Consider the following 11,353-nt stretch of genomic DNA (forward strand, 5'->3'; position numbering starts at 1 on the left):
CAATAATGCAATTTTAATTAAAAATAAGAGTTAAGAATGATATTTACTAAATAAACTCGTTTTTTTAAAAGTAACGCAATAAAATAAAAATAATGAGGTTATATACAGGGGGTAACGGTACCGAGACAATGTGTAGGGGGGTAGAGGTTAGTCGAGATGATTGAGGTAGGTAGGGGTAGAGTGACTGCATAGATAATAATGAGTATCAGTAGTGGGGGGGAAGGAGGGTTCAATGTAAATAGTCCGGTGGCCAGTTGATGAACTGTTCAGCAGTCTTATGGCTTCGGGGTGGGAGCTGTTCAGCAGTCTTATGGCTTCTGGGTGGAAGCTGTTAAGGAGCCTTTTGGACTTGGTGCTCCTGTACCGCTTGCCGTGCGGTAGCAGAGAGAACCGTCTATGACTTGGGTGGCTGGAGTCTATTTTTAGGCCCTTCCTCTGACACCGCCTGGTATAGAGGTCCTGGATGGCAGGAAGCTCGGCCCCAGTGATGTACTGGGCCGTACGCATTTCCCCCTGTGGCGCCTTGCGGTCGGATAGCGGTCCGGCGCCATCATTAGACAGGAAACTCTGCATTACTATCTGTTTATTTTAAATGTTTTAATTACAATCTGGGCTTGTTTCATTTTATTGATCAAGAGCCTCAGATGAGATTGTGATCATTTCATCAGTATGTTGCAATCACCTCAGCCATGTTGTTATTTTTCCACTCTGTAAATCATCTCAGCCATGTTGTTGTCTTTCCACTCTGTAAATCACCTCAGCCATGTTGTTGTCTTTCCACTCTGTAAATCATCTCAGCCATGTTGTTGTCTTTCCACTCTGTAAATCACCTCAGCCATGTTGTCTTTCCACTCTGTAAATCACCTCAGCCATGTTGTTGTCTTTCCACTCTGTAAATCACCTCAGCCATGTTGTCTTTCCACTCTGTAAATCACCTCAGCCATGTTGTTGTCTTTCCACTCTGTAAATCACCTCAGCCATGTTGTCTTTCCACTCTGTAAATCACCTCAGCCATGTTGTTGTCTTTCCACTCTGTAAATCACCTCAGCCATGTTGTTTATTTTTCCACTCTGTAAATCACCTCAGCCATGTTGTTTATTTTTCCACTCTGTAAATCACCTCAGCCATGTTGTTTATTTTTCCACTCTGTAAATCACCTCAGCCATGTTGTTGTTTTTTCCACTCTGTAAATCACCTCAGCCATGTTGTTATTTTTCCACTCTGTAAATCACCTCAGCCATGTTGTTGTCTTTCCACTCTGTAAATCACCTCAGCCATGTTGTTGTCTTTCCACTCTGTAAATCACCTCAGCCATGTTGTTGTTTTTTCCACTCTGTAAATCACCTCAGCCATGTTGTTGTTTTTTCCACTCTGTAAATCACCTCAGCCATGTTGTTGTCTTTCCACTCTGTAAATCACCTCAGCCATGTTGTTTATTTTTCCACTCTGTAAATCACCTCAGCCATGTTGTTTATTTTTCCACTCTGTAAATCACCTCAGCCATGTTGTTGTCTTTCCACTCTGTAAATCACCTCAGCCATGTTGTTGTCTTTCCACTCTGTAAATCACCTCAGCCATGTTGTTGTCTTTCCACTCTGTAAATCACCTCAGCCATGTTGTTGTCTTTCCACTCTGTAAATCACCTCAGCCATGTTGTTGTCTTTCCACTCTGTAAATCACCTCAGCCATGTTGTCTTTCCACTCTGTAAATCACCTCAGCCATGTTGTCTTTCCACTCTGTAAATCACCTCAGCCATGTTGTTGTCTTTCCACTCTGTAAATCACCTCAGCCATGTTGTTTATTTTTCCACTCTGTAAATCACCTCAGCCATGTTGTTGTCTTTCCACTCTGTAAATCACCTCAGCCATGTTGTTTATTTTTCCACTCTGTAAATCACCTCAGCCATGTTGTTTATTTTTCCACTCTGTAAATCACCTCAGCCATGTTGTTTATTTTCCCACTCTGTAAATCACCTCAGCCATGTTGTTTATTTTCCCACTCTGTAAATCACCTCAGCCATGTTGTTTATTTTCCCACTCTGTAAATCACCTCAGCCATGTTGTTATTGTTCCACTCTGTAAATCACCTCAGCCATGTTGTTTATTTTTCCACTCTGTAAATCACCTCAGCCATGTTGTTTATTTTTCCACTCTGTAAATCACCTCAGCCATGTTGTTTATTGTTCCCACTCTGTAAATCACCTCAGCCATGTTGTTTATTTTTCCACTCTGTAAATCATTTTTTATTGTTTCTCTTTTCTCGGCCATACAAAGGTTTACAGCTGGAGGAATTCCCCAAGTTATACATAGACGATAAATATCATGCTACCAAAGTATTAAATTTGTACAAAAATACTTTGACAGGTTATAATACCGGTCCGTTAGAAATAAAAAATACAATTTTTCAGGGACTTAAACAGTGAGTTTCTTTAACTGTATCATACATTGAATGATGGTTGACCCCACTATGGTAATTGGCAGTGTGTACTCCAGTATTAAGAACAGAAAAATGACCACTCCACCTGAGCTATTTAACTCAAAGGCTTCGTCTGCATAAGTCCAAAAGCTTGTTCTCTGTAGCGTTGAGGTGAATTGTAAAGAAACCTAAGGTGCAAATGTCTGCAATGAACTGTATCTGTGGTTAAATAAACCACTGGTTGTTTGTTTTTTTGACACAGCAAATGGCTTGAGATTCAACTGAACTCTTTAAAAGACAACAATAGTAGCAGTGACTGGAAGTAGTCAATTATTACTGTTGGGCTACTACGGTTGAACTGTGTGTAGTCATTTCCAGTAGTTGAGATGTCAGTCATTTCAGTAGCTGAGTATCCAGTGCATTTGATGTCAGCCATTTCAGTAGCTGAGATGTCAGTCATTTCAGTAGCTGAGATGTCAGTCATTTCAGTAGTTGAGATGTCAGTCATTTCAGTAGCTGAGATGTCAGCCATTTCAGTAGCTGACATGTCAGTCATTTCAGTAGCTGAGTATCCAGTGCATTTGATGTCAGCCATTTCAGTAGTTGAGATGTCAGTCATTTCAGTATACAGTGCATTTGATGTCAGCCATTTCAGTAGTTAAGTATTGGGAGTTGTCCATGTATAAATACAGCACTTGAAAGTGAACATTTTGAGACGACGTGGCTTTTCCAACAGTCTCTATGGCGCAAGTGAGAGAGATGGAGAGCGAGATCGTTGTCTAAATAAGAGATCGAGTGGTTGGTTATATAGTGGGAGGGATAATGCTGTCGTACGTGAGCCATTTCCACAACAACAACAACAACAACAAAATAGTGAGACCATAGAAATAGAAATCATAGAATGGGATTTTTTTCCCCCATTTCAAGTCTGATCTAGTTCTGTAAGCAAGAGACCGTGTTCTGTGAGCACTGAAGACAGAGAGGTGACGTCACTGAAGACAGAGAGGTGACGTCACTGAAGACAGAGAGGTGACGTCACTGAAGACAGAGAGGTGACGTCACTGAAGACAGAGAGGTGACGTCACTGAAGACAGAGAGGTGACATCACTCGTCCAGAAAAAAGCCACTAGTTTACATGAAGTACACGGTTCGGGAACGTCTGTTTCGTCACAGGTCAGCCTGCTTTTGAACAGACCTCTTTTTTCTGGTGTCATAGTTAGTTAGTTTTTTTTTTTTTTTTTATGAAGTGAAAATCTACTGGAATTACACCTTGTTGCCTTACCATTATAGGGTAAGACATTACACTGGACCCTTCAACATACATCTCTCATCATCATCATCATTAAACAAGTGTCATTTTCTATATTACAAATTCTTTGTTATTATTTGAAGCCTTTGGGGGGGAGGCAAACCTCAGAAAAACAATGAACCGTACAAAATAACATACTTTAAACAAAGCCAGTATCACACAGATTAGCATATTAGTTGATATTTACTCAAATAGGGTACAGGGATGGTGGGATATAAAATAGAAGAGCTGTTTTGAATTACTTGGGTTATTTTAGATTTTACCTCATGCTTTCCCCCCCTCCCCTTAAATCAATGGGTCATTTTGATTGGATGGTAGGAATTAAATGAGTAACGTTACTATTCCGGGTGGGATATTTAAGGTTGATTTGATATCTGGTTGGTTGGCGCTCTTTTCAGATCGTCGTTTTAAAAGGATAAAATGACTGCTATAATATGAGTGTCGTTTTTTTCTAAACCCAGTTTTATAGGTGCCTCTTCCTAAGTAGTAGTTTGTTTCAGTACCGATGAAACTACCTGCGATGTGCTGTCCAATGTTCTGAAGTAGTAGGACTTTCTCTCTGGGTTCTCCCGTAGCGGCTCAGCGGTCTAAAGTACTGCATCGCAGGGCTCGAGGCATCACTACAGCCCCGGTCTCCATCCCAGACTGTGTTTCAGCCGGGCCGAGACCAGGAGACCCATGAGGCGGCGCACAATTGGCCGAGCGTTGTCCTGGTTAGGGGAGGGTTTGGCCCGGCCGGGATTTCCTTGTCCCATTGCGCTCTAGCGACTCCTTGTGGCGGGTTGAGCGCCTGCAAGCTGACCCTCGGTCGCCAGTTGTACGGCGTTTCCTCCGACACATTGGTGCGGCTGGCTTCGGGGTTAAGCGAGCAGTGTGTCAAGAAGCAGTGTGGCTTGCCAGGGTCGTGTTTCGGAGGACGCATGGCTCTCGAACTTTACCTCTCCCTGTACGGGAGTTGCTGCGATGGGGCAAGATTGTAACTACTAATTGGATATCACAATTATTTTTGAACTATATCTCTGGTTCCTGTATCAGCACAGTGTTAGCATACCTATTTTACTCATACTGTATGCAGGCAAGTCAGACTCAGGACCACAGAGTCAGTTCTTCCTCCTTTACTAGTGCAGCTGTAAGGAAGCACATTGCATATATCACCTCCTCGTACAGTAAAAAAAACCCATCTCTTCTGCATCTATTTATGAAAATAGATCCATGTCCAAATGAAGGATAAGGTGCTTCAGGGAAATGGGCGATCCTGTATTCTAGGATTCAGAGAAGTCGCCATTTTGTTTTTGGGGAATTGCAGATTGTGTTTTGTTGTTTTGTTTCTTTCTAATTGGGCGTAGCCTAGATAAAGCTGCTTCTTCATTCTCCTCCCCAAAGCAAAGCTTTTTACATCCTTTTCTAAAAGGGTTTCATATATTATGCTTCTAGGTCAACCAGTGTGCTTGGTGACATGCATGGAGAGGAGACGTCACTTCTAGTCTCGTCTGCCAAACGCATTGTGATGAAGCCTAAGGGGACGACTGACTGTCCCGGTTCCATTTCAACATCCTCTTCCTCAGTCTTGTCTACGAGAGGCAGGACTACAGTACAGGCTTCAGAAAATAAATGGGGCTAACGTTTAAAATATTGTGCTATTTTCCAGATGTTTTTTTTCTTTCTTCCCCCAAGTCAAATAGTCTACTTAAAAATCATTGGGAAGAAGTGAGACACAGTACTGATATTTTCTCTGTAAAAACCATTAGAAATCACAGGGGGAGGGACAGAGAGCTAGTGAGACCTGGGTATGACAGATGAAGGAGGACAAGGAGGACAGAGAGCTAGTGAGACCCGGGTATGACAGATGAAGGAGGACAAGGAGGACAGAGAGCTAGTGAGACCCAGGTATGACAGATGAAGGAGGACAAGGAGGACAGAGAGCTAGTGAGACCCAGGTATGACAGATGAAGGAGGACAAGGAGGACAGAGAGCTAGTGAGACCCGGCTATGACAGATGAAGGAGGACAAGGAGGACAGAGAGCTAGTGAGACCCAGGTATGACAGATGAAGGAGGACAAGGAGGACAAGGAGGACAGAGAGCTAGTGAGACCCAGGTATGACAGATGAAGGAGGACAATGGGGGCAGGGAGCTAGTGAGACCCAGGTATGACAGATGAAGGAGGACAAGGAGGACAGAGAGCTAGTGAGACCCGGGTATGACAGATGAAGGAGGACAAGGAGGACAGAGAGCTAGTGAGACCCGGGTATGACAGATGAAGGAGGACAGAGCGAAGCCAAGTGTGAACGAGAGAGACCGAGAGAGAGAAGGAAGGAAGGAAGGAAGGACTCCCTAGAATAACTAGATAGAGGGTTTGTATCACTCTGGCCTTGTTTCCGTCACGAACGCTACACAGCAGTGGTGAAGCAACACAAACACACACGTACAGAGTGGCCAGTCCAGCATCACATGTAAACGTTTCAGCAAATGTTAGTGTGTTTTCTTTTGTCTTTTTTGTTTGTTTTAAACAACAGAACTGTGTTACTGTTTTATTGTCCAGCTGCAGTAATAAAAAGGAGAGGATCGGTCGGATGGCACTATTGTTTCAGTTCATCGCTGTTGTTATTTTTGTCTCAGGTATTTTCCAAGAGGTCAGTGTGGTCGACGTTGCCCTCCATCTTTGTAGTTCGCCTCCATCTTTGTAGTTCTTTGTAGTCCTTGGGTAGTGGTGCGTACCGTACTCAATAGTCCCCAGTGTGAGGGAGGAAGAGGAGGAAACCTCTTGTGATTGTGGCTCATGCTCTGGCTCAGAGGAAGGAGTTTAGTTTTGTCAGTGTGCTTTGACTTAGCGGCCCAGGACCCCACCATCCACCTAGGAACACTGTCTGTCTATCTGTGTCCTTAATAGCACCCTATTCCCTAGGTAGTGCACTACTTTTAGCCAGAGCTGAGAGGGGTTAGCCTGCAAAAGAGGTTCTGGACAGAAGTAGTGCCCTACACGTGCAATAAGGCTCCATTTTAGATTGACCCCCTGTCTCATCAGAGTGTTTTTCTAAAGTAGCACCAGGGGGAGGACAACTCACAGGGGAAGGGGAGAGAGAGAGAGCCTTGGGACTTCAGACCTCCAGTCTGCTATAAGGTCTTAGTGGGACAGATAGATAGACAGAAAGAGAGAGCCTTGGGCCTTCAGACCTCCAGTCTGCTATAAGGTCTTAGTGGGGTCTCTATCATCTAGCCCAGCCCCGGCCAGCGCCGCCCCGATCCCAGTCACCCCGATTCCAGCAGCCATCCTGGACAAGGAATGGTGGTTCTGGTTCGGTGGAGGGCCAGAGAGGCTGTCCCCCGGCTCGGTCCAGTTGATAACAGGCTCCTCGGCGGGTAGCTGGTTCAGTTCTGACTGGGACCCGGTTCTGGAGGAAGCAGGGTTCCTGCTGATCACCAGGTCCAATTTGTTTCCTGACTCGGCGATCAGAGGGACCACCAGACAGCAGTCGAAGTCTCTGGTCCTCACGTGGTTGATCTGAGAAACCAAAAGACAAGAGAGAGAGAGTTATTTAGATTTGGGTTTAAAAAGCTTTTGAGGTCCATTGAATGAATGTTAAAGAGGCAACAAAAGGAAGTGATTCCAGCCAGCACAGACTGAAGGTCCGTCGTGGCAAACCTCTGTTTGACCATCATCTGGTGAGCAGAGGTTTGCCACGACGCTGGTTTATATCTGGTTTAAAAGCTTTGGTTTAAAAGCCAAACAAATATGTCATATTTGTATTTCCTGAGACTGAAAGTTTAACTTCAGGCTTTGCCTCAGAGCGGTTTCCTTTCATTTCAGTTAGGAGCCGACAAGATCAATACATCTACTCTGTTTAAACCTTCAGGTGAACCGTTTGTAAAACCCAGTCCTGTTCTTCAAACAGGAAGTCAGAACACTTACGTTCTCTCTCTCTCTGCTCCTGTGTACGGCTGATTTAATATTTACTGATGTACCCGTCAATTACAACCACAGTAAACATACAAGCTGAATAACGTATCATCTTGGCTATCGGAATAAACTGCAGTTCATTTCCTTGAGCACCTTTTGTGTTTGTGCTTTTAGAAACAACTTTGTCAGCGACTTGGAAAAAAATAAAAGTTGAATAACGTCCCAGGTTGACGTTAACCTGTCAGAAGACTAAATTGTAGTTGAGTTCCTTGTTTGTGCTTTTAAAAAACAACAACAGTGACCTGAGGGAAGCTGATAAGGAAGACAGTCTCTCTCTCTCTGAGCAGCGAATAATGAGACAACCTTTCTTTTCTTTTCATATGCTAATGACACGTTCACTAGATTGACAGCTTCCTGGAGAGGGATTCATCTATCCATCAACACGACTCTCTCTGCCAAGTCAGCCTCACTTAGACCAGCGGGAAATTAGGCCAATGTTGTGTATCAATTTGGGACCCCCAAAAAAATTACAAAAAATCTTTTGACGTTGTATGAACTGTGTAGATCTGCTCTACTTTAGGGAGTTCTGTAACACCCATATCTACTTCCTGTCTTTAGCTACATGGAGGAAATAGAAACTATTGGAAAGTCAAATGATTTCTTATCTAAATGTTGAACGTGCTTATGGGCGACGGAGAGAAGCAAAATGGTGCAGTTTGAGGCCATGTGGCGGAGAGAGATGCGGGCGGGGGGTGATGGTGTGTGTGTGTGTGTGTGTGTGTGTGTGTGTACCTGTAGCAGCCTGTCGTAGGACTTCAGCCCCCCGACCTCTGCAGGTCCCCCTGGGCGGATGTTGTTGACATAGACACCTTTCTCCAGGAGGCCATCCGACACACTGAAGCCAAAGTCTTCAAGGTCCGACTCCTTCAACAGACTCACCTGCAATCAATCAATAATGTCCTCAACTATCAATGAATCATTTAACCTGGTGTAAATAATGCAGTTGATTGATAGACTGGATGACAGGCTGTGTCTGCTGACAGTCATAATGTGATTGATAGACTGGATGACAGGCTGTGTCTGCTGACAGTCATAATGTGATTGATAGACTGGATGACAGGCTGTGTCTGCTGACAGTCATAATGTGATTGATAGACTGGGTGACAGGCTGTGTCTGCTGACAGTCATAATGTGATTGATAGACTGGATGACAGGCTGTGTCTGCTGACAGTCATAACGTGATTGATAGACTGGATGACAGGCTGTGTCTGCTGACAGTCATAATGTGATTGATAGACTGGATGACAGGCTGTGTCTGCTGACAGTCATAACGTGATTGATAGACTGGATGACAGGCTGTGTCTGCTGACAGTCATAACGTGATTGATAGACTGGATGACAGGCTGTGTCTGCTGACAGTCATAACATGTCAATACCAGAGCTTCATCATAAATGAAGCTGTCAAAAAGCTCAAGTTGAAGACTCGCAGACACTTAAGATGCGTCAGCACGTTCTTACCTTCACAGGGTTTTTAACCCCTCTGACGTTCCATGAAATTAAGTAAACAGTGTAAAGAAAAGCAGCAGTACTCGGTCCCTAGAGGGCCTTGGTGGGCCCCGGGGGGCTTTGGATGGCCCCGGAGGGCCTTGGTGGTGGTTTATCATCGTTACCTTGTGCAGCTCCACGGGTGTGGGCGACATGACGTCATTCATCTCCTGCTTCATCTTCCTCATGGCGAAGGCCTTGCGCCCCCCGTCGCTGGGCAGGGTGTTGGAGCGCGAGGACTGGTTGTACTGCGGCCGGGCTGCGCTGCGCTCCTGGAAGCTGGCCTGCCGACCCAGGTGGCTCCTCAGAGGAGCAGGGTCATGGTTCAGACTCAGACTGCTGCCTGACATAATGGTGGCCTGGAGGGGGGGGAGAGGAGACACCGGGGGAGGAGATGAGGGAGGGAATCGAGAGAAAAAGAGAGAGGGGGGAGAGGGAGAAGATGGGGGAGGGAGAGAGGAATGGGAGAGGGGGGAGATGGAGAGGAGAGAAGGGAGAGAGAGAGAGAGAGGGAGGGAGGGAGGGAGAGAGAAGAGAGAGTGGGAGAGGGAGGAGATGGGGGAGGGAGAGAGGAAGGGGAGAGGGGGGAGATGGAGAGGAGAGAAGGGAGGGAGCGAGAAGAAAGAGTGGGAGAGGGAGGAGATGGGGGAGGGAGAGAGGAGGGGGAGATGGAGAGAAGGGAGGGGAGAGAGAAGAGGGAGGGAGGAGAGGAGAAATGAGAGGAGAGAGAGGAGGGGGAGGAGAGGGGAAATGAGAGGAGAGAGAGGAGGGGGAGAGGCCAGAGAGGGAGAACAGGGGGTTATGGTGATGAACTTCCAAAGTGAGATATGAAGTACAAGGTCCGCTCATGGACATGAGAAGTGCTCCAGGTGTAGAATGTGTTCAAGCAGTGTGTCAAAGAGAAATGGTTTGATTGTAGAATAATAACATAGACAGTTCCTGTCAGAGGAGATGGTTGGTTCATCATCATCATCATCATCATCATGACCCAATGAACAAACAAGCAGAGACGGAAAAACTTCAAAACCCAAGACGCCTTGCAGCAACTGTCCCATCATGCTTTGCTCACACCGCCATGCCCATTGTCACGTCATCATCATCACTCTTCCCACTGATTGGACAGGAATGAGTGATGTCACTCAAACCACCAGACGTGGAGGTCTCATGTTTGTGACAAACTGAACACTGTTTCACCCAAGCTGATGCATAGAGGTGCTGCAGGAACCGAAACAGTTTGGCCAACAACACACTGTCACAGTCTCCATGCACCAAGACACAAGGTACAGCGCTTTGACTCTAAATGGAAGATGTGTGTGATTCATTCCAACATACAATTTGCCAGTTTTCATGTTGACAAATGCAACATGCTCTTCACTACTGACATGAATTAACAGACGTGTTCATTTAAAGCGAATGAGGAGCCGTAGGGTGTGTTCAATCCAAGTGGAGGTGGCATTTAATTCAGTCAAGCCTCCTTGATTTAATGTCTCCAAACCCGAAAGGATAATTATTTCTCTTTATTCCAAACTAACCTCTGTGATTCACACGGTGTCACTTACTTCCTGCATTGACACTTAATTTCAAGGTTCATTTACAATGTATTGCTGAGCGTCAACACACCTCCAGGCAGCACTACGGATGCATCCCAAATGGCCCACTATTCCCTTTATAGTACAGGGCCCATGTAGTATATAATGTAGGGAATAGGGCCCATGTAGTGTATAATATAGGGAATAGGGCCCATGTATTGTATAATATAGGGAATAGGGCCCATGTAGTGTATAACATAGGGAATAGGGCCCATGTAGTATATAATATAGGGAATAGGGCCCATGTAGTATATAATATAGGGAATGGGGCCCATGTAGTGTATAATATAGGGAATAGGGCCCATGTAGTGTATAATATAGGGAATAGGGCCCATGTAGTGTATAATATAGGGAATAGGGCCCATGTAGTGTATAATATAGGGAATAGGGCCCATGTAGTGTATAATATAGGGAATAGGGCCCATGTAGTGTATAATATAGGGAATAGGGCCCATGTAGTGTATAATATAGGGAATAGGGCCCATGTAGTGTATAAAATAGGGAATAGGGCCCATGTAGTGTATAATATAGGGAATAGGGTGATATGTAGTGTATAATATAGGGAATAGGGCCCATGTAGTGTATAATATAGGGAATA

General features: G+C 45.0%; 1 protein-coding gene across 2 annotated transcripts; it reads right to left on the minus strand.

Moving 5' to 3' along the window:
- Nucleotides 1-6,111: 6,111 nt before the first annotated feature.
- On the minus strand, nt 6,112-9,519 carry LOC139394550 (glutamate receptor-interacting protein 1-like). Of its 2 annotated transcripts, XM_071142642.1 has the most exons (4): nt 9,292-9,519; nt 8,414-8,560; nt 6,898-7,225; nt 6,112-6,827 (listed from the first exon to the last, which is right to left on the minus strand). In XM_071142642.1, the coding sequence occupies exons 1-3, from the start codon at nt 9,514-9,516 to the stop codon at nt 6,908-6,910; spliced, it is 690 nt and encodes a 229-aa protein (XP_070998743.1). In that variant the 5' UTR covers nt 9,517-9,519; the 3' UTR covers nt 6,112-6,827; nt 6,898-6,907. The 2 variants fall into 2 exon arrangements, with proteins under 2 accessions (XP_070998743.1, XP_070998742.1); XM_071142641.1 differs by having other exon boundaries at nt 6,112-7,225.
- Between the last annotated feature and the right edge of the window lie 1,834 nt (nt 9,520-11,353).

This window comes from Oncorhynchus clarkii, unplaced genomic scaffold, assembly GCF_045791955.1.
Source record: "Oncorhynchus clarkii lewisi isolate Uvic-CL-2024 unplaced genomic scaffold, UVic_Ocla_1.0 unplaced_contig_3996_pilon_pilon, whole genome shotgun sequence".
Lineage (NCBI taxonomy): Eukaryota > Metazoa > Chordata > Actinopteri > Salmoniformes > Salmonidae > Oncorhynchus > Oncorhynchus clarkii.

Coding starts and splice junctions, on each gene's coding strand:
- LOC139394550 (XM_071142642.1), bottom strand. CDS start 9,516: ATGTCAGGCAGCAGTCTGAGTCTGAACCATGACCCTGCTCCTCTGAGG. Junction 8,561..9,291: donor CACCCGTGGAGCTGCACAAG/GTAACGATGATA, acceptor GATTGATTGCAG/GTGAGTCTGTTGAAGGAGTC. Junction 7,226..8,413: donor CCTACGACAGGCTGCTACAG/GTACACACACAC, acceptor TTGGTTTCTCAG/ATCAACCACGTGAGGACCAG.